The 22,940-nt window shown below is 37.9% G+C and overlaps 1 protein-coding gene across 1 annotated transcript in view; it reads right to left on the minus strand.

Moving 5' to 3' along the window:
- Positions 1 to 20,702, minus strand: part of LOC140241185 (cation channel sperm-associated auxiliary subunit beta-like) — a 282,231-nt gene extending 261,529 nt beyond the window's left edge. The window contains exons 1-9 of the mRNA XM_072320944.1: positions 20,587 to 20,702; positions 17,149 to 17,228; positions 14,550 to 14,708; positions 13,211 to 13,274; positions 11,823 to 11,912; positions 10,556 to 10,702; positions 9,192 to 9,287; positions 8,657 to 8,766; positions 2,994 to 3,096 (exon numbers count right to left, since the gene is read on the minus strand). Coding sequence (XP_072177045.1) covers positions 2,994 to 3,096; positions 8,657 to 8,766; positions 9,192 to 9,287; positions 10,556 to 10,702; positions 11,823 to 11,912; positions 13,211 to 13,274; positions 14,550 to 14,708; positions 17,149 to 17,228; positions 20,587 to 20,650 — 913 coding nt within the window. The 5' untranslated portion in view covers positions 20,651 to 20,702. The remainder of the gene's footprint in view (positions 1 to 2,993; positions 3,097 to 8,656; positions 8,767 to 9,191; positions 9,288 to 10,555; positions 10,703 to 11,822; positions 11,913 to 13,210; positions 13,275 to 14,549; positions 14,709 to 17,148; positions 17,229 to 20,586) is intronic.
- Between the last annotated feature and the right edge of the window lie 2,238 nt (positions 20,703 to 22,940).

Consider the following 22,940-nt stretch of genomic DNA (forward strand, 5'->3'; position numbering starts at 1 on the left):
AACATCCATAACAAAGCAATTCCAAAAAGATGTGACCCAACTTTTATTAGAATCACTTTGTCTTGATTTGTTTCTGGGTATCTTGCCCATTTCAAGACCGATTTTCCTCAAACAAAATTTGAATTCCTCTTAAAATTGAAGTGGTTTCTAATCATCTTGCAAAAGGTTGAAAGCTGAAACCCCATCTCAACCAAAACTATACTATCTCTTTAAAAAGGGGGGAAAAAAAGAATCGAGCACAAAATAAGGAAGGGGAGGAACAGGGAGTGTAGGAATGGAACTCATTGATAGCCCAAGTTTCCCTTCTGAAGTTCAGATTTGTTTGTTTTTTTTTTCTCCACCGGCAGTCCCCCTCCCCTCGCCTACCAGTTACTAATGAGTTCCATATGTTCCCAGCATGTCGTCCATCTTGGAAAATTTGCTGTCAACGAACTGTGATCAATCATTTGTTATGCTGCCCGAGGGGTGAATGGCCTCGGGGTGGGCAGAGAGGGGCAGATTGGGGGAGCTTGTTTAAAGAGGCCCAGGGGATGGGGAGTAGGAACTGTGCCTTTGGGGGGGGGGGGGGGGTGGGGTCTTCCTGGAACCCAGACAGATCACTTGCTTCCAGGTTAGAGGGGGTGGAGATAGTTGGGTTATCAGTTTCCCCTCCCACTACAGACTTTCTGTTCAGGGGAAATACAGTGAATGCAAGGACAAGAAGGTGGTGAAAAGTTGAACTTCAAACTGTAGTTTCTCTCCATGTTCAACTTAAAGGACAAGTTCACCTTCATAAACATAAGGATTGAGAGAATGCAACAATATTAGTAGAACCAAGGAGGTTCTCTCATACCTCCTTGGTAGAACACATCAGTGAAAGTTTGAGGAAAATTGGACAATCGATGCAAAAGTTATGAATTTTTAAAATTTTTGTGTTTGAACCGCTGGATGAGGAGACTACTACAGCTCGTGAGTCAAATGCGTACAACAGTATAACGAAAATATAAAGAAAATTCAACATATTTTCACTTTTTTGCATAATAAAGAAGAGCACTTGACTTGCCTCTTTCTAAAGGCAGGGGGAATAATATTACCCATAACATTTGTCGGTAATGAGTCAGGGGAATGTGTACTTTTTTCAAAAGATGAAATTTTGTGAAATTCTCTTTATATTTTCCTTATATTGTTGTACGCATGTGACATCTAAGTTATTCATACACTGCAGTAGTCTTTTCATCCAGCGGTTACTGCACAAAAACTTTAAAAATTCATAACTTTTGAACGGATTGTCCGATTTTCCTCAGACTTTCAATGATGTGTTCTACTAATACTGCTACATTCTCTCAATCCTTATGGTTATGAAGGTGAACTTGTCCTTTAACCCTTTGAGGACAGGCTAATTTTGCTATAACACGCATTTCCCATAGACACCTGCCCGAGAATACTCAGTACCAGTCTTCAATGGGTTAGAGGGGAATGAAATCCCAAAATACACATTGATTGAGTGAATGCAGCAATATTAGTAGAATATATCCGTGAGGAATATCAGACAATCTGTTCAAATGTTATGAATTTCTGAAGTTTGGGTGACATGACCACTGGATCAGGAGACTACTACAGATCATGACAATCAAATACGCATTCTAAGAATAAATAAAGAAAATAGAAAGAAAATTCATCATATTTTCCCTTTTCAGCATAATGAAAGAGCACTAGACTGACCTATTTCAAAAAGCAGGGGGAATAGTATTACCCTTGACATATGTCAGTAACAAGTCCAGGGAATGTGTCCTTTCATATGAAGTGATATTTTGTGGAATTTTCATTATATTGCTGCGCATATGTGATGTCATCATCTGTAGTAGTCTTCTAATCCAGCAGTCTCATCGCCAATTTCAAACATTCATAACTTTTGAATGGATTGTCCGATTTTCCTCAAACTTTCACTGATGTGTTCTACTAATATTGCTGCATTCACTCAATCCATGCGTATGTTTGGTCTTCATGCCCCTTTAACTCTAAGTACAACATAAAATTACAGAAACATAACAGAAAAGATTTTACTTGATAAGGGAAAGACGGTAAGAAAGTTATGGATAGGCCCTATGCGTAATTCAAAAGAAACTGAAAAGTCTCAAAAAAGTTAAATTGGTTTGATAGAATGAAACAAATCAGAAGAGTTGCATTCAATGTGTGTAAGTTTTGCCCATTTCTAATGAAGCCTTCACTGATTTGATTGCTTGCCTGTATCATGTTATCAAACTTGACTTTCACAATGGGGCAAACTTTCCCTAGACTTCTACAATACAGACACACCCAAGAGCTCTTGCTGCATGAGCTTTGGGAATTGCTCCAGGCTAGTGTTACAACTCTGCTCAACGAACAATACCCAGACATTTGAACATGATATTGGTGCTTATCTGTCAAACCTGTCAGAAAGAATCGTGTTGATTTATGATGTTCATAACAAGGGCTGGCAGAACAGGGGTGACAGCGAATAGCTAATCCTTTTCCATGGAGATTTTGTAATCTCTATAGATTTAGGACAGGAACAACCAGGTACCAGCACAGCAATGAAATATAAGTCAATGACAAAAGAAATCCTTTTAACATTTGAAAGTAAAAATGCAAGCATTGACCTATACTCAGTGTTCTACCCTATGGCATTGTGAAGTAGATCTCGTATCGATCTCTTGCATCAACTTCAAGTCGGGTAACAAGGGAAATACAACAAAGATTGCAAGCATTCAACAAGGTGTGATGATATTGGAAGAGTCCAATGCATTACATTGTGTTCATTGTGCAAAACATTTCTTCAAATAGGCCTAAATCTTACCTGTGACCAATAGGTTTCTATCAAAAGTCAACATTCATGTGCAAAGAACCTTAAGAAGGATAGTGGTATAATGCAAGCTTCAAATGATTTGTGGATTGAGGTGCTGCTAGTGTCTGACCTTGATAACAAATACCCCAAAGACTCATGACTTTTGAACATGATGCATTTTAGTACCAACCTAATAGCTTCTCCTGGTTACATGCTGGGGTGTAATTCAGTCTGCAGTTGGCCAGAGGAGTGTCACCAGTAACATCCTGAACATCCACCCTCTTTATGAGTTCCTGAAGATGTGACATTGAAAACGAAAAAAATGAAATAGGGGACAAGAGCTACTGCGAGAATAAATTACCAAATACAGTCAACCATCATCTGACAGCTATTTTGTGATGACACTACACTTGATAAGAACCTTTTCTTTTCTTTTTTTTTTTTTGCTTTTATTGTTGTACAGGGCAAATAATTTTCCAAGCCTTTAGAAATACCCTAGTCCAAAGACAAAACAAAAATGATAATGAATAATGATAAAGGGAAAATACATACATCAGATGGCAAATAATTAATATTCAAATGCTTGTTTGAAAGGAATGGGGAAGAAACAATGGACTATCTTGGTAAGATTTTTTTTTCCTCTAGTATTGATGGCACTTCTAGAAAAATCCTAGCTGTAGATGAGTACAGAGTATTGGTGAAGTCAGAGCTAAACATCAAATCAAAGACTAGAAATGTCGCTTTGGCGACTGGTATGCCTCCGCCATAATGCATGATTTTCCCAATAGGTCTAGATAGTACATGTGGACAATGTGTGATTACATTTTCACAAAATTGGCAAAATATTGAAATGACAAGTTTGTCACAAATGTGTTGAATGTTCACCTTCCTTGACCTAGGTTTAATTGGATGAATAGGAGAGCATGTATCTAGGGATTTAAGGACTTTAACTTGACTTTGACCCATTCATACATTTAGGCATTGAGTAATTTTCAAGGTACAGGTGTGGAGAAAAAGTGCAATTTCTGAATTGAATAGTAAATTGTTACCATTTTCATCTGGCCCTTGACCCTAAAATTCATAAGATAATCACTTTCAGGTAGAACATGCATAATATGTACTAAGTTTCAAGATAACTTGAGCCACTTCGAGATATGGAGGAAAAAGTTAGTTCAGCACTTTCACTTGATCTTTGACCTTTTGACCTTTGAGGCAAAAAAAGAAGAAGAAAAATTTTCAGAGAATTTCTATTAGGTTACACATGCATACACCAAGTGTAAAAAAATAATAACCCTGCTGGCATTGCATAAATATGAGGGAAATAGTAAAATTTTGAAGTGTTGCACTTGACCTTTGACCCCTGACCTTTGACCCCATGAACCCTACATTCTCTAGATAATCACTTCCAGTCAGTACATGTATATACTATGTTCCATGAAGATACCTTGAACAATTTTCCAAGGCACGGAGAAAAAAAAGAAGTTTTGATATTTTTACTTGACCTTTTGACCTTTGACCTCATGACCCAAACTTTCACCAGAGAATCTTAATTGGGTAATACATGTATACACTAAGTTTCAAGAAAATATCTTCAGGCATTCAATAGATATGGCGAAAATAGTGAAATTTCATGTATTTGACCCTGACCTTTTGACCTTTGACCTTTGACCTGACGCAAACTTTCACCAGAGAATCTTAATTGGGTAATACATGTATACACTAAGTTTCAAGAAAATATCTTCAGGCATTCAATAGATATGGTGGAAAAAGTGAAATTTTATGTATTTGACCTTGACCTTTTGACCTTTGACCTTGAGCATGTGCACCTAAAAGTTGATAGGCACAACTTAACCCCCTAATACACATACATGCCAAGTTTCATTAGGATACCTCAACAGGTTTTGATAGTTACCTTGTCCACAAAATTCATTACGGACGGACGGAAGGACGGACGGACGGACGGACGGACGGACGGAAGGATGGAAGGACGGACGGACGGACGGACGGACGGAAGGACGGACGGACGGACGGAAGGACGGACGGACGGACGGACGGACAACCAGAAAACATAATGCCTCCGGCACCATTTCGTGGCGGAGGCATAAAAATGGTTGTGAGGACATGAGTGTACATGTATGAAGGAACTCATAAGAAATTTAAGTAGCTGATATCACATTTGCAAGAAAGACACAGTCTGCCAAGATCTGTGTGCAACAATGAGCTCAAGACCAATAAGCAAAGACATTTCAAGGTGACAAAAAAACAACAACAAACAAACAAATTAATAAAAAAATTTCAAAGTGTTTCCTGAGCCCCTACTATGAGAAGGGCTGACAGTTCTGTGCCATATTTGGATAAATTAGTTCAGAGTGTGATGTGGACAAAGGGAGTGTGGACTCACTGAAGTTCACATCTTATCCACTGGCTGGTAAAGCAGAGGGCCTATCAATACTAGCTGTTAGGCTACTAGCTTCTGTGTCAGATCATGATATGATATTGAAAGGAGGTGTGGGATAGGCCTGCTATGCTGAGCTAAAGCTCCACTGAAATGCAGAAAAAAAAAAGTGCTCCTAGTAATGACTCTTGCTTGATGAAAGTCACTATTCAATTCAATTCTTTTCAATTCAATTCAATTCAATACTTCATTTCTATCCAACAACAGGTAATAGATAATACAAAGTATGCATTTGATAAACTTTATCATTAACATGTTCACTCACATGTTTACTAATATATTCACCCAGAATAGTTTACTTTATTGAAAATATGAATGGAAGAGACCGAGCACTGTTTCTGCGTATGGGACCCACGTGAAAGAACACCCATGAGTTAAAGAAATATTCATTTGTGCTACGAGCCAAGGCAAAGTGTTGTGGAGCAAAAGCATTTTAACGCCCTCCCAAAATATACAGCACCCTCCCACAGTAGCTACAGACCTTGCCCATTGCTTGCACTTAAAAATTCCAGCTTTGCAATATCTCACTTTTTTTTCTTTTTGTTCACACTGTTTAGTGTGTGTTTCTTGCTAGTTGTACAAAGGTGTATTTGTTTCTTTGTTATGATGAAATGGACATAACGAACCTTTGCAACCTTGCCCTATCCAATTCTCCCCATAGCATGGTAACACTTAACAGGACTTTTCTCTTTCCCTTTTTGCATACATCATATCTTGTCATGTTTATTTGGGTTACAAGCATGTTCCCACTCACAGTCTCTGTCAATGAACACTCCATAACAGTTCAGCATGTTACAAAAGTATCACAGCTAAGTTGCATAGCATCTTTCTCAATCGCTTGCAGGGCATTCAGATGCAAAAAGTTTATACCAGAACGGTATAGCTGTATGATGAATTTATACATCTCAACAATGACTATTAACAAAACGATGTATAGCGAAACAACGTATAGCGAAACAACGGTCAGAGCATCGTTTCGAACTAGAACTTGATAACGAATCAGCATTCCGTGTGCGTCTGAACGTATGGCGACCATAGAACAGTATAACTGAGCGGGGCCTAATGGGAGCATGCACGAAAGGTGACCCCACAATTGTCATATAACAGCATGCACAGGGGGAAACTGCCTATCTATATGACGTTTCCCAGAACGGTCGAAATTAGTGTCTGAACGTCTGTCGGCTATATGGTGATTCTTTATCTTTTCGTTATTGAGTTTTGGTATAAAATAGCATGCGTCTGAATAGGGGGTTTATCTCTATCTCTCTAGAAGTTTGGGTATGGCAGATCTGAACACATTCCAATGTGTTCCGGAATGTGCATGATTTATGAGGATGTGAAATGCACACAGCATGAGAACAGGGGGTAAGGAAGTATGGAGAGAAAAACCAAAACCTTCCTGACTTGATCGCTCATGGCAGTCTTGATCGTCGGATTGGTGAATGAAGGCAGTTGAGTGTCTTTTGTGTCAAAGATGTGTCTTCCAGTCGTTTGATTTCATCACGATGCATGATATTCATGCCATTGTTATTTAAATTCATCAAATCCATTTGTGACATTGCAACAGCTGATTCTTTTATGTTTTTCAAAATCATTTACACTGCTCCATTTCTTATCATTATTGCAGCTTGTGGTGTTATACACAACTGTTGCCTTCATTTTTCCGACTTCAATTCACAGTGGGAGCAGTATGACAATAATGGAAATGACGATTTCCTCAACAATATCAAAGGAGAGATGAAAGAGAAGGGAACTGAGCTGAGGAGTGTTTCACAAGGAGATCAATCTATTTTGGTTAGGAGCAGAATTTTGACTTTCCCAGAAGAAAGTTTGTATCTGATGCTGCTCTGTTGTGTGTGATCTTTATTTTATGAGCATATATATATACAAAATGGAGAATTGCTATGTGCCCTCCAGGGAATCAAAGAGTTCTACTTCATTTCACAAGTACATTCATATTCCATGAACTGCATATAGAGTGGTTATTTTAGAGACACCAGTTAATTAAAGTTAATTAAATTTTGAAGTCATACACATGGTTCTGTCACACTATTGTACCATAAATTCTTCTTCGCCGAAATTCATGCTTGGCCATTAACAGCTGATATGGATACGAGTGTACAGCACTGCAGCTTCATGTACATGTGATCAGAGAAGAGCTTGAGAACTGAATCTTGTGTGCAACTGTGGAATCAGTCATCACAAGTCTTTATTTTGCAAGAGAAAAATGCTGCAAACTTTGCCGACTGAAAATATACAATTTCCATGCTGTCATTGAAAAAGAAAAATAATGTCAACATCCTGAGAACTTCCCTTCTTTTTAGAATTTTTCTTGGCTCAAATCAGGCAATCCAAATTTTGGTATTTCTCCAATATGCCTGTCCAAATGGAACATTGTCTGGCCAAGTGCCAATGGGTAAGCACTTGTATGAACCATAAATGCTTCTAATTTTTGTTGTTGTTGTTGTTGTTGTTGTTGCTGTGATGTCTCTCTTTTTCAATGTTTTTTCTGTGCATGCAAAATATGTCACAAACTTTCAAAGTGCACATTAACACTTTCTTCCTTAAAGTACTCTTGTAAGCTGAACGTAAAATTTCAAAATCTATTGAAAGTCCATTTCTTGGTTCATGCAGAGAGCTGAATTGTATCACAAAATTCTTTTGAGGCCCATTCTGCCACAAAGACAATGCTACATGTACATAATCAAATGCTCAGTGAAATCATACTAATCCACTATTTGAGGCCCACATTTTTGTCTTATTTGGCAGATTAAGAATGGAAGGAAGTCCTATGCCGGTGACTAAATGCTTCATTTGCTTCAGATTAGACCAACTACCACACAATAGGCATGTTGGCCAATCCTTGCCTCTCTCCATAGATGCAAAGACCATTTCAAGAAGAAAGGAAACTTTGCGATGTTGTTGAATTTGCTATGCATTACTACTATACTTTTCACAGAACCATTCTCCTTTTTTTTTTCTTAATGCATTGAGAAAAACAGATAGTGATTAAAAGCAATAGATGAATAGATAAGTAGATGAGTACATAGATAAATACACAGATCAATGAATAGATAGATAAAATGACAGATAGAAATATAAATGAATGAATGAATAAATAAATTAATTAATTAATTAATAGACAGACGGAAAAAAATTAATAATGATAACAATCATGAAGACCTTCCAGAATTATTAATAGAACAAGATAGAAAGAAATATATGACATTCATTCATTCATTTCATTCATTTATTTTTCATTTCCAACAAAAACATATAAATATATTACAAAAATTGAATACAGTGCATGAATTTCATTATACAAAGTAAAGGATAAATTTACAGAAAACTTGTAGGTATAGGAAAATATGGCTTCTGGGGTGAGATTTCATATTTACCTGTGTGAATGAGTCTGGTTCCAGCTTGAGAGAATAAACTGCTTCGGAGGTCAGTAGGATGAGATATTCTGATGTTAGCTTGAAGTCAACCAACTGCCCCACAGAACAATCTACAATCACATAAAGACAGATTTGATGCGTTGACTAGAATTGGTTGCTGTACAAACGTGCATTTTGTGGTGGCTTCATAGTCATGAAGTTTGTCAGTCAAAGAAAGTTGATAGCACAGCAAACTATCTCTATGGCTGCAAACACATCAAGTCTTGCCTCCGCTGTAGCCTTTGTGTGTTTAATCCCTAATATCACTTCTTTCATGTCATTTTGTGTTTTTAACATTCATCGTACCCATTGATATTAAATGAAAACATATATTCAAATTTATGTATGATCTTCGAAAATTCATGAACCAATAAATTACTTATAATCAAATAGATCAAATATAACTCAAATGGTTTCCTGATTGTTTAGCATGCCTTCTTGCCTCGACAAAATGACTGAACTGTGAATCTGACGCTTAGAGGATATAAAGACATACCATCAGAAGGCATATTGGAACACAGAAGGGCACCCAGGTCATACCAGCTGGTACTGTTATCTCTCAGACCTTCAAACGACACTCCAAGATACACTCCTAGATGCCAAGGGATACAACAATAGTTACATCAATCAAATATAATGGCTATAATTTGATTTGATTTAATTTGATTTCTGCCTTTTTAATCAAATGAATATATACGATTACAAAGAAATCTTTCAAAAATGATAATGCACTGAAAAATATTATGTATGCTAATAAGAAAATAAAATGAAATAATCATTCAGTTGAAAAAACTCATTAATCCCAATGAAATAAATGTATTACAAAGATAATGATACCTAAAGATCCTGGCAGATGGAAATACCTGGCCTGCCTCCAACAATATTTCACTACATTGGTTTTGTATTCAGTATCAGGGAATATAAAATTTTAGAAAATTTCATAGAGACAATAATGTTTATAAAAACTTTGATGAGTTTTTCTGGACATTTAAAGTGAGATATGGTATTGATTTTATTTTCTGCACTTCAAACAATTATTTGCTGTAGAATTATCAAACATTAAGGCCATATTTTCACGCCTAACATCATGCTGCAATCACTGTAATCCCTTGTTTTCGAGCAGTGTTCACCAAACTGACTATTGTCTGTGATGCTTTCGTGGACTGCTTTACACCTGCACCCCATGAATACAATGTGAACACCTCAAGTGTAAAATTGTGCCTTTCAAAAGGCATCCATGCTAGGTGTAATTGCATAACAGATAAATGGCCATTGTGGAACTAGGTATGCCTTCCTTCACACATACAAACATACAAAAATGGAAAATTAAATCTTGTGAGTAATAACAAATACAGGATTATATTCCATGTTCACATGATCTCAGCAAAGGTCATTTCATCAATCTCTTGATATAACAGGTTTGATACATTCTTCAGAACTGACTGGAAATGGAGAACAGAGACTTACGGGTGTATGTAGGAAGTAGCAACAATGCACACAACCTCACTTTACGCAGGATCCCACACACATGCCTCACATATTTTTTAGTCACCAACAGAGGGGGTAGTTGCAAACTTGTGAGCAGTCTCCATGAAGTATTCACCTTTTTGCACTATCATAGGCTATTTGCTTGAAATAAATGACCATTGTGGGTCTAACTTGACAAGAGTTGCTCTAAGATCTTGTTCAAACTAAAACAACAAAATTCTCTTCATATTTTGCAATCCAAATGCCTCTAAAGCATAAACTTTGTATGTATAAAGTGCATTTCTTTCAAGGTCACCGACGATGTAAATCTTTCATGAGGCAGGTGACACATGAAAGTGCCAAGTTTAAAGCCCAGTATAGTGTCACACTCACCATCAGACGCTCCTGAAAGAGTTGTCATGACAACAACATCCGGAGAGCAGGGACTCTGGGAGAATGAGATGTTGATGGGAGATTCTAGTGTCCAAGGAGCTTGGGACCACTCCACCACAGGACCAAGGTTAACATTCCTTATAGGCTCTTTAAAAAAATAGCAAGAAACAGAATACATAAGAGTCATTATACTTGTAAACAAGCAGGGCACACTTTAGGCTAATGAATAGGGAATGTCGAAGATACCATACTTGTAGATAAGTAGGGACTATTGTAAATGTCTAAATTTGTTGCAGTATCTCAATTTGTCTGTACCTCACATTAATTTTGGCTAGCGCAAATTCTAAAACCCATGCAATTATTTTCACAACTTTCCCTGCACATTTTAATAGAATGGGTGCATAATTATGCAGCACAAATTCAACAACCCATGAATATGTTTTTCAACCACTCAGTGCAAAAACTTGATTATAACTGTCCAAAAATATTGACATTCAAAGTAGTCAAGTAAACTGCTTGGAGACAAAAAAAAAAAAAAAAAAATGTTGCTGACAGAATGGCTTGCAATAGAGAAGAGTGTGAGAGCTTACTGATAATGTTCCTTATATATCTGCATCCATAAATACAGGGTTTTAACCATAAGGAGGAGTCTTAAAAGTCTTAACCACACTGTTGAAATTGGAGAGCAATGGATCCTACAATAAATGTGACCAGCAAATCATCTTACTGTGACACAGTTACTGAAATTTAAGCCGAGATAACTATAATTTGACTGATATGATGGAAAAACAAGAAATATATAGACACTTAAAAAATGACTGTCACAACTTAAAAAAAGAAAAGAAAAATAATGAAACCATTATGTTTCATTACAGGGTATGTGATGGGGGGGGGGGGGAGGTAAGTGACTTTCTCTAGTTTCAGTGCTCTACATTCTGTACTCTAGATGGGCACTTTAATTTTTTTCTGTAGTGCGCTAATTGGAGGTGTTCTGTTTAAGTGAATGGAGACAGATTATGTATCATTTAAAAGTTTAGAGTCTGTGAAGCTTAGTATCATAATAAAAAAAAATATATATATATGCTCAGTGAATTTGTTACAGTTTTCATAGGGAAGGGTCACCTTTTTCCCTTTAACATTTATCCTTTCATAACAAACTGCACGACCAGCTCCTAAACCTGTACATATAACATACAGACTTTCCCTGAACCTTCAATGAATAGGTGATTTTATTGTTAAAATGTTAACATCAATAACCAAGACTTACCTCTCAAAGGATCTATGATACTAACAGTCTTCTTCAGTAGACCAGTATTGACATCCATTTCCACCACACCGTACCACTCACCAGTATTTACTACAATATAACAAGAAGTATACACCAGACAATGTGACAAACCAGCAAAATATGGAGCACAATCAGTCAGGTTAGTTCTAGTCAAACAATTACTAACTGCATACCATTTAGACTGGATTGAATTGAAAAGTATTCTTGCATAGGCCTACCTGTGTCTGTTTTTTTTTTTTCTCAAGAAAACTTGCAAGCTTTCAAACTACTGTGCTGCGCGTGTTTTGCGCACTGTGTAACATTCAGCCAATTGCAGAAACTTTCATTATATTATACAAATGATGCACAGGATAGAGTGTGTTAGTGAAGGTGCGGCGCGCTCGAGAGTATTGACAATGGTGCGACATGCACGAGGCGCAGCCGAGTGCATGTTTGCAACCGTTGTCAATACTCGAGAGTGTGCCGCACCTTCACTAACGCCACGAAATAATCCTGTGCATCATTTGTTTTATAAAATGGGTCGAAAACTAACAGCATTATTCACGTACCTTTGTGGGTCAATACCAGTCAGCTACATGTAGCACTCGCTCAAAAGTCAAGATGTCCGAAGATGTTCGTCCCAAACATTTACGCACGTCGCACTCGGAAATCCCGCACATAAGTACATGTACTGTACGTACGTATAAGAGTATACGTACGCCACGTGTTCTGCACAAGAAAGGCCGCCGGCTGTTGTGGCAGCCCGCGGCCGCCCGAACTAGAAGTTGTTTACAGGATTGACAGCGCGTATAGTAGCGCGTGACGCACTTGTAACAACTGATTGAGTGCGGACTGCTAGTGTAAACATTGTGACGTACGTCAGGCCAGGGAGGTGGAAGAGAGACTCTTCTTAGAGTGCATACCTGAAGAAATTAATGCACGCACACGTGACTCATTTCAGCGCTTCCAATTGGCTACATTCTTGAACCCATCTGTTGCATTATTTTCCAATTTCCTTTGCACGTGTCAAGTCAGAGAATTCTCACATAGATCTGTAATTCTTTGTACACAATATTACCAGGCTGTTCACCACCTTTGATATTCTACCGTTGTCCTATAAATGAAATTAGATTTTGAATTCATGCGTTCGTGTTCTTGAGGTAATCCTGTACTTTTATTCACTTTCTACTATTAAACAATCACATGTCAATGTAAAAATTTTCTTGCCATTTGAAATACAACGTACATGTGTACATCAAACACATGCTCGTGACAAAACATATTTTAAGGCAGGTAATTTCTGAACAACCAATTATATTCAATATTTAATGGACTGTTTATAGGTAAGGTTTTTTTCTTCTTTTTTTTTTCTTTAGAATAAATCTTACCTGATCCATGAGGGCTAAAGCTTTCACTCTGGATCTCCATTTCCCAGAAGCCAAGATATGGTTTCTACATCACAGAGGAAAGAAACATCATCTGTTTAGTAATAGTACACATTTTGTCCCACTTTAAATCATGCTATAAAACATTGGAAAAGGAGTCATTGTACACTCCTGATCAAAACCAAATTGAGATGTCTAAGGCCTTCTTGTTAAGGCAGAAAGGTTGGCAATAGCAAGATCGAATAAAACACTTTGGAAAAAATCTAAGATTGAAGGGAATTTTTAAAGACCATTATAATTTCACTCTTTCAAAAAAGAAGTCCTCCAGTAATGGCAATAATGACAATGAAATAACAATAATGAAAAAAATAAATAAATAAATAATTGCCATTACTGTGTGTGTATATACTTTGATATGTTTGATTACTTCCTTTTGTTGCCTCATCCTGGTACACCTTAAGGGCTCTCTGTTTGCTCAGCCCCCCCCCCCCCCCACTTCCCTCGCTGTTGCTTTTTTCACTCTTTCCCTGTCTTTATCCTTCTGGTGTTCCTTATCTTCTTTGATGTTGCCTCCCTATTCATCCTTTCCTTCAATGGTTGCCCCCTTGATCCTCATGATCATTACTGACCCTCCTCCGCCTTTTGTCTGTCCGCTCTCCTCTGCCTTTTGTCTGTCCACCCTCCTGCTCTAATCCCCCTCCCTTTACCTGTTGGGCTCCTTGCCCATGACTTCCCACCCTCTCCTTTGTTTTCTTTGTTTTGTGTACCCAGCCTGTCCCTGTCTGTTCTTGTTGTGTGAAGTCCTTATATGTGATTGCTTTCCCTGCTTGTTTGTCATTTTGCCTCCGACAAGATTCTGCTAGGATCGAAAGCTCAGGCCCCTTTTGACTCCATTGATCTTGATAGTACAGATCAAACAAACTATCTTATTCATAGAGAAAAAAAAAAAAAACAGCCCCCAAAACCCTCTATCTGTTTGTTACACCTGATGTGTGTAATTGAATACTGACTAAACTTACTGTGGGGTTTACAATATCTTTAAAGCAATGGGTTAAATATAATTTGTTGGATGACAGGTGAGATATGATACAAATTTTGGTCTTATTAAGGGACAAAAAGGAATGCTGAGCAGCAATAATAAAGGAATTAAGAAAACTGAGATGTGGTTGCTAATACTGAAAAAGATGCCATTTACTCCCCACCCCTCCCGTGACCACCATCCCAACTTATGCATTTGACATCACAATGTACAGTTCATGCACATAAAACAAGTATTTAGAGAAATTAGAAAGAAGAAAGCATGGAGAGGGGCTAAAGGAAAACAATTTGATAAAACCCTTACCCATGAGTCTGCCGTAAACGTGAAAGTTTCGGACCAGGTGCTGTTGTAGATGGTGAGACTGGGTAGAAGTCCTGAGAAGAACAAGGTATTACCTAGGGCAATGCTGCTCTCGATACCATCTAAAGTAGGACTGCCATGGTTGATTTGGCAGAAGACCACCTAATTGCAGATATGCAAAAGTGACATTTGGCACGTGATAAAGACTTCATTAACACATTGACGTGCGGGGTATTTTAGGAAAACTGTTACTTGCGTGCATGCACCTATTTTTTATCTTTTTTTGTATTATGATTTGCCTGCTGGGGTAGCAATGAGTGCTTGTAAGTAAAGCAACCATGAAGCTGAAGAACTAGACAATGAAAATAAAGTGCTGTGCCTAGTCAGGCACAACCATTGCGGCCAAGCTACTCAAAGCACATACCATGGAATGACAGTCTAAGTGAATACCTCAACAGATCAACTGAAGTAGCTTGATTAACAAAGTATGCATAGAAATCAACTTCAAATGTTAGCCATTACAATGGCCCCTTTACTACAGCATGATACAAAGCATGCAGACTAGCAAGCACTTCACAAACCCCAACAGTAAAATGACAACTCAAGCTGTCCACCCAGATGTGCTTTCCATGAGTAGTACAGTATTCATCGCATAATCGGGCATCTGATAATCGGGAACCTCGCTTAAATGACATACGCTTCCCAGAAACATTTCCAATGCATGTTATTTTCACTGGATAATCGGGCGGGGACCTCTGATAAACGGGACAATTTTTCTTCAAGCAATCTTTGATTTTGTTGATATTTTACACAAAAAATCTACTGAAATACCACAACAATATTTCAAAGATTCCCTATCAGTTGTCGTTTACGTCGAACTTACAAAGCAAGCTTTGGACTGGTGTGTTTTGACCTCCGTCCATCCAGTACACGTACATGCATAGCCACAAAAGCGCCGTGTGTAAGTATCTATGCCATTGCGAAACACATGCTTTCGCGAACATTCTTCTCCCCTACATATTAGCAAAGCCATGTGCAGGGAGAGCTAGAGGGTCGCGCCGAGGGGTAGCGTGGTTGTGTATTCATGTACATGTACAGTTCGTCAGTATGCATATGTGTATATGTGTGTGTGTGTGTGTGTGTGTGTGTGTGCACTACATGTACATGTCGTATGCCGTTAGTGTATGGTGAGTGCTCATCGCGAAATCGGGCACCCCGCTTAAAGGGGCCATGTTTGCTACTCCCAACCTGTCCCGATTATGCGATGAATACTGTATGACAAATGACAGTATGACACATTGTGCAATAGACCACATACTTGTACCAATAAAATATTGTTGGGAATGAATGGGTACCTGACATAAAGCTGAAGGAAAAACTGAAGAATACATGATCGATAAAACCAACTCAATGAACACTAAGCATCGTCATAATTTGATGTAACTTTTGTTTTTAAATAATCATCTGCATTATGAGACTTTCCCTATTAAGGAAGTTGCCTTTCAGAAAATGATTTTCACATGTGAATTCATCAATATCAGGAGTACAATTGTCTTGAAGAAAGTAACAGATATAGAAGTAAGGCTGAGATTGCTATTGAAGGTTCCTCAAATATGCTATTCCTGAACTTGTACATAAACATATCCTGCAAACAATTCATTTACTACATTTTTATTGATTTCCATTTTTATTTTGGGTACAAATATCTATTTCAACAATATGCCTGTTTTGTGAAATTTAAATTTTCAAATATTTTGCTTCAGTCATTATCTCAATTCCCCCTCCTTATGAAAACGTTCAGTTCATCATGTACAACTGTAGCTACACAACTAGGAAAATAAACAGCTTATTTGTTTTTGCAACTTATTTGTGGCACTGAAAGCTGCGAGAATTGCAAAGATAAATAGTAGTTCAGGTATAAAAGACTTATCAAATGTGTTCAGTTGTACCAAGTAAAGTTACATCAGCCCTCTATTACTGACAGATTGACAGATTTGTTCTTACTTTAAGGGAATTCATTTTGTTCAAACTCGAAGTCAATTTTCTGATTTCACATCTACTACAGATAACACTTTTCATCTTGAACACCAAGATGCTTTACAAATTTTTGAAATGTTAAAAATTCTTTTTAAATGATAATTTTTCATTACATCAAATATTTGAATGTTCAACTTGATCCATCACAATATACCATAATCAACCCATTGACGACAAGCTGATTTCGCTATTTGATAACACTCATTTCCCATAAACACCTGCCCGTGTAAACTCAGGACTAGTCGTCAATGGGTTAACAACCTATAGGTGCAAATTTGGGGCTTGTAGAAGAATGTTTCAAAGCTCATATTTTATACATTGTAATCTGGCTTGGAAAGCATATATTCAGCTTTTCATGAACCACATAAAGCAAAACAGTAATGTTAGCTATGCTAACCGAAACCTTTTTACTTGAAGAGTGGGCAGGGATTTTACAGAGGTTGTTAGCTAGCACAGTTTATATAGTGAGTTGCATTAAAACAAGACACACACCATTATTATAATTATGATTATGATTATTATTATTATTTTTATCATTATTGCAATGAAATTATTAATTACTTACCATGGAAGCATTCTCCACAACAAGAATTCCATTTAGGTTCCTATTAGAGTCCCACCTACTACCAACACTGATGGTTACTCCTGAAAAGAAGAAAAAAAAAAGGACAGGCCAAGTTCTTTCCTAAAAATATTCTAGTACTGCTAGTAGTACTACAGTCACCTGCTAATATACAAACTGCTACTTACCACCAGTAACATGACACAGAGTTTTATAAAGATAGGAAAAGTCATGCTGTTTTTACACTCTGCGTACTTAGTTGGAAATGAAATAAATAAAGTTGAATGAAATCAAATTTGTTGAATTGTATTCTCAAAATACAAACAGGGATGATATACCATGCATTTCCTGAAGAAGTTTTGACTTGATCCGAGTCGATTTTATTGGTTCCTGCATTATCATTGTACATATATGTGTTCATGTGTTGTTGGTAGCATAAAAACATAATATAGTTGCTTCACAAAGTAATATTAGGGAGCTTTAGATTTTCGCGACGGGGGACGTTCAGAGGAAAAAAACCTATTCTGAGCATGCGCATAAGCGCACGTCCACTTGATCTATTTTTAGCTTGCATCGCCTGAGTTTTTCACTACGCGTACTGGGCTATTTTTACGTCCACACAGTTTGCAACATAGAGAACTACTTCATGTACCGATCATATGGGGGTGCCATTTTATTTTTCATATGTTGCGTCCCAGTGTAATCTAAAGCTACTTTTCAGCACGACGCAGGGGAGAGGAGAATGCCCAACGCAAGCGACATCTCAAACGTCCGTGCGTCAAAATCTAAAGCTCCCTATTGCCACCACTGAACTGACACTGTGTAACAAAATTGCAAAGCATCACAATAGATAATACAGAAGGGCTACAGCTTATTACTGTGTAGCTTGATCTACTTGCAGCCCTAAACATTCCTAACACTTATAATCTTGATAGAAAAGATTAGCAGGGAAGAGTGACTTACAGAGATAGGATAGAAGAGAGGGAGGAAGGAAAGGAAAAATCTGACTACTTTCATCAAAGGTCTGCCTATTCATATATTATTTTTTCAATACAAAGTTATCAACTGTGTACAGTATAAGCTGTTATTTTCGCAGGGGTTTAATTTTCACAAATTTTGCAAATCACTGTTGAACCACGAATTCAACAACACATGAAAATTTTGCCAAACATTGGTGTAATATAAAGTATGGTGCACTTACAACAGTTTCTGTGTCAATTCGGGAAAACAGCATCTCATAAAAATGTCCATGACTTCATCATTCGCAAAAATATCTTTATACAAAAAAAACAGCTTATACAGTAACTGATCAGCAAAGATCAGCAAAAAGTGATCATGTTTTCTCACCCAGGTGCAAATTCTCACTAGTTTGTATGGTAGGTTATGGTCATTAAAATGTTAACAACTTGAATTTGAATAATCAAACTTGTCCAAAATTTAGATCTTAATTGTGAGACTCTTCTACTATAACTAGGTCTTACATGCTGAATGTTGTAAAGAAAATAAAGAAAAATACAGGACTGCACTAACGTTCTCACATTAAAATCTGGGTGGTTAAACAGACCAATCCGGGACATAGGCCCACTTTTGAGAAGTGTGTCACATGCTTCAGAATGGGCAAAATAATACCTGAATCTGAACAACTTTCTCATGTACTTTCATATGATATGTGGATATATCTCATATTCTGGAAAACTAAAATTGCATCAAAACCACATTAGACACTTCATACAAATCATAGCTTATTCCAAATCACTCTGGTAAATTCAAAACAAATCAGTCCTTTGGGAAGCATCAATATTGATGTCAAATTTTATGTCACAGCTCAACATCTTATGTGTGGTATTTACAGTCCAACAAAGGGTTCAGCTTCCTTTGGAGACTGTTTTAATGCTCTACCAGGACCTCTCCTTACACAGCTGAGGGTTTTGTAGAGCCGAACTTGTCAGATGAATTTGTCGCTGACAAGTTAGTGGAGACATGTACACTGACAGTGTCAGCATAGACATCCCTTCAAGCAATAGGATTGAGCTTTTAGTATAGAGGCTCTAGCTAGGGCCAGGGCAACTGGGGTGTTTCATGAAGAATCTATTCTAACTAAAGTTAATGTTGCTAGGGTTAGCTTAGGTTGACTTAAATTAGATTCTGGTATGCTGCTGGTTTCCCTGTTCAGTTTTACCTCTGAGGCTTTCAGAATCCACTTCCAAAATCCAAGTTCAAGTTAGAGCCTATTTTGAAAATTTTCTGATAAATCACTTTGTCACTTATCAGATTTGACTTAGACAATCTAGGTAGATCACTAGTAGGGTCTATTCATGTTATGGTCTCATCTATCTAGACTCTAGACCCTCTCTAGCCCGGCCCCTACTCAGCTCTAGAAACGTTTGGCGCCAATTTAGTATGTTAATGTTCTTTTGTATTCATACGAAAGTACATTTTTAGCGCTGAAACATTTCTTCCACTGTCTTCCACTCCAGTTGAATGTTTACCAGTTTAAAGATATAACTAAAGTATGAATCATTAATGGTATCTAACAATAGACTTTAGAGAAACTAGGGTCTAGACTTCTAACAGACTACTACAAGTACAATTATCATACAGTTTGAGCATCGTTGATCAAACGGTCAGTCTTTTTATGTGTATATTCTGTATAACGTTGGACCGAGTTCGAGACAAAACCCGGTAAGCGGTACCCACTCCCTACTCTTGCCCTATGTAACGTTAGACCCATCTACACTGAATCAAATGGGGGTAAGGCTCTGTCTGTGTTACTGCAGTCTGTAGATTTACTAGTAGATTCTAACTGTTGTGTTATGTTTGATTATAGGAATAACGCATGCCGCGGAGTTGTTTAGCGAGTATGCAGTGCACGAGAGAGGTTTCTTCTGAGCATGCTCACTCCACACGAGCCGGAGGCGAGTGTGGAGTGTGCATGCGAAGAAGAAACCTCGAGTGCACTGCATATCGCTGAACAACGACGGGAAAATGCGTTATTCCTTTTATAAGATGGCTAAGTAATTTCAAAGCGAGGTGAATATACCTTGTACGAGAAAGAAATAATGAAATAAATCCAATATCAAAGATGTTGAAATTGTACTCACCGTTGGAAAGTGGCCCCAGAGTAACGTTAGGCTTTCCCCGAGATTACCCCATATCCCAGCTTGTTCATGTGTTGAATACTGTAAAAGTGGATATTTTCGCGTGACTAATTTTTCGCGCTTGGCCGGGTCGCGCTAGTTTCTGGTTGCGCGAATAATGCGCGAAAATTTGAACACCGCGACAATTTCAACCGTGGATTAGACAATTTGGGTGCGCGAAAATCCCACGGGCGTGCAGGGATAGACACTTTTCGCGAATGATCACGTGGTACACTTTGACCAATCAGCAAGCTGGAAATTACTTAGCCATCTTATAAAGTGTTACTGTTAATGTTACACTTACCCGAAAGAGATTTCGAAATGTTGAATATGACTAAAATGATGAAAACGACATCAACTCTTGCCATAGTTCAGCGATCTCGAATCCTAAACAAAAATTCCAGTAGGACAATGATGTTAGCCCAATGATGTTCAACGTTGTAGCCAGTTTTAGTAGCAAAGTGACTCTTGCACACTTTGCATGCTGAATGAATGATAATCTGTCGTCAGAGCGTGTGCCGGGTACTTATACTCAGTAACTCGACAGTCTACATCACATCACGGGTCCGGTATTGTTATCCTCGGTGGGCCATGGGGAGTTCGAGGCGGGGCGCGTTCTATGCCGCGATCGCCGCGATAGTCGTCCGCTTCAACTGGGTCTGCATGGGATTTGCACCAACAACTCGGCGCACACTGAACACAGGCCGTGCTTATGGATTGTGCCTGCCACTGGACCCTGGGTCGTGGGAACCCCGCGTAAGCACACCGAAATTATGTGAATTTATTGAGTGGTTTTTTTTTTTTTTTTTCCATCAAAATTGGACAATCTATTCAAAAACTATGATTTGGGTCACCATCATTGCTGAATGAGAAGACTACAACATCTTCACGCATTGACAACGACAGTGACAAATTACCAAATATTCCACTAAAACACAATACAAAAAACCCTCCTGTGGGTAGTCACCCAGTGTCATCCCCCCCCCCCCCCCCCCCCGCCCTCGGCCACACCCAAAGACTTAACAAGTCGAAAGACGCACCCCATGGAACAAGTCGCGTTAGAGATGGCAGATCACAAGCGTGTACCATGATTTAGCCTTTCTCATGAATACTCAATATTCTTCACTAGCCAAAATAGTTAGAATTCAATGAACGATAACTACGGCTTCATGATCATTACTTTAGTGTTACTCAATATTTACAGGAGTTGAATGGTACTTTCGAATTTTTAGTCAGAGACATAGGTCAGAAGAAATCTATACATTGAGTCTAAAAATAAGGAATATTTTTGGAGATATCAACTGGAGGAACATGAACTAGATCTCAGTTGTATCTGAGATGAGGGGCCTATATGACGTCTTTTGTCGTAAAACATGGGGTGCTTTTAGGACCTGCATTTTTGGAAAAAAAAATGTACTGTTCCTTTTTCTTTACATTATCACTACTCGCACTAATATTTTGTATAGGTCCTCATAGCACTGAATGATTTGTCCTTCTTTTAGATTGTTTAACAGTTGAATTGTATAATTTTTGTGTTGTTCTTATTCAAGTGATGAAAATAAATTGTAATTGAATTGATTTGAATTGATTAGGCGGTTTAGATAACATATTGAAATTAACTATGCATATCTTTTAAAAGAGGTTGTTCTTGACAACTTGAAAGCTTGTCCGAGGCTTGTCCGACAAAGCAACAAGTGTATGCAAACTAGATTCCAGCAATAATTGCTGGAATCCAGTCAATTATTGACTTTCATAAGAAAAAAAAGAAAAAAAAAAGCAGGTTTAACTTAATGGAATAGCTTGTCTCTATTACGTTACCGGGAATGAAACATCCATGAAATTGAATACATTTACGAAAATGGCTCGACTCACACGACCACTAGCACCGGTCTCAATCAATCGCACCAGCAATCGCATGGTCTGACGTCGACCATGGGATCAGTCGTGCAGCATGACGTCAAGCCACTCGCAATCAATCGTGTATAACATAATTATACGTCATGGGAACGCACCACCACTTGCACGAGCATAATGCGACTAAACGGGACTAACTCCTGCAGCGGCCTCCTCTATAGTCGCTTTCGTTGGACGACAGCGGCTATTACAGTGAATGCCTTTTCTGCGACCTAATGAGATCGATGGCGATTGAAGCCTGTTGCAGCCTGTCGTGTCATTGTCGCAAACGGTTGCAGAGTTCTCCCCTAAAAGGCAATCAATATCATCCTTGCCCTGTATACTTCTGTGGGGACTTTAAGGGATATAGTTGGTTGAGGTTGAGATTCAGCCTTCATTTTTTATTTTTTCGCGACATTTGCAAGAAACCACTTTATGAAAATGTTGCAATTTTAAGAAGAATTCAAAGTTTTCTTTATGAAAATCGGCTTTAAAAGGGATGAGATAACTAAAAACAAAGTATAAAAAAGCGTTCCTAAGGAAAAAAAAAAGAGATGCGTTGTTTTGGATATGTTGTTGTTGTTGTTATTTTAAAGATCGAAAGAAGAGAGAGAGAAAGAGATGGGGCCCTATACAAATAATTTGCCCCAGACAGCACTTATAACATAAAACAAACATTATAGATCTTAAAGAGATATAAACAAGAATATCAAATGCATGTCAAACAATATCAATGTTTTGGATATCTCAGCCATTTCAAAATCA

The sequence above is a fragment of the Diadema setosum genome, chromosome 17 (assembly GCF_964275005.1).
Source record: "Diadema setosum chromosome 17, eeDiaSeto1, whole genome shotgun sequence".
NCBI lineage: Eukaryota > Metazoa > Echinodermata > Echinoidea > Diadematoida > Diadematidae > Diadema > Diadema setosum.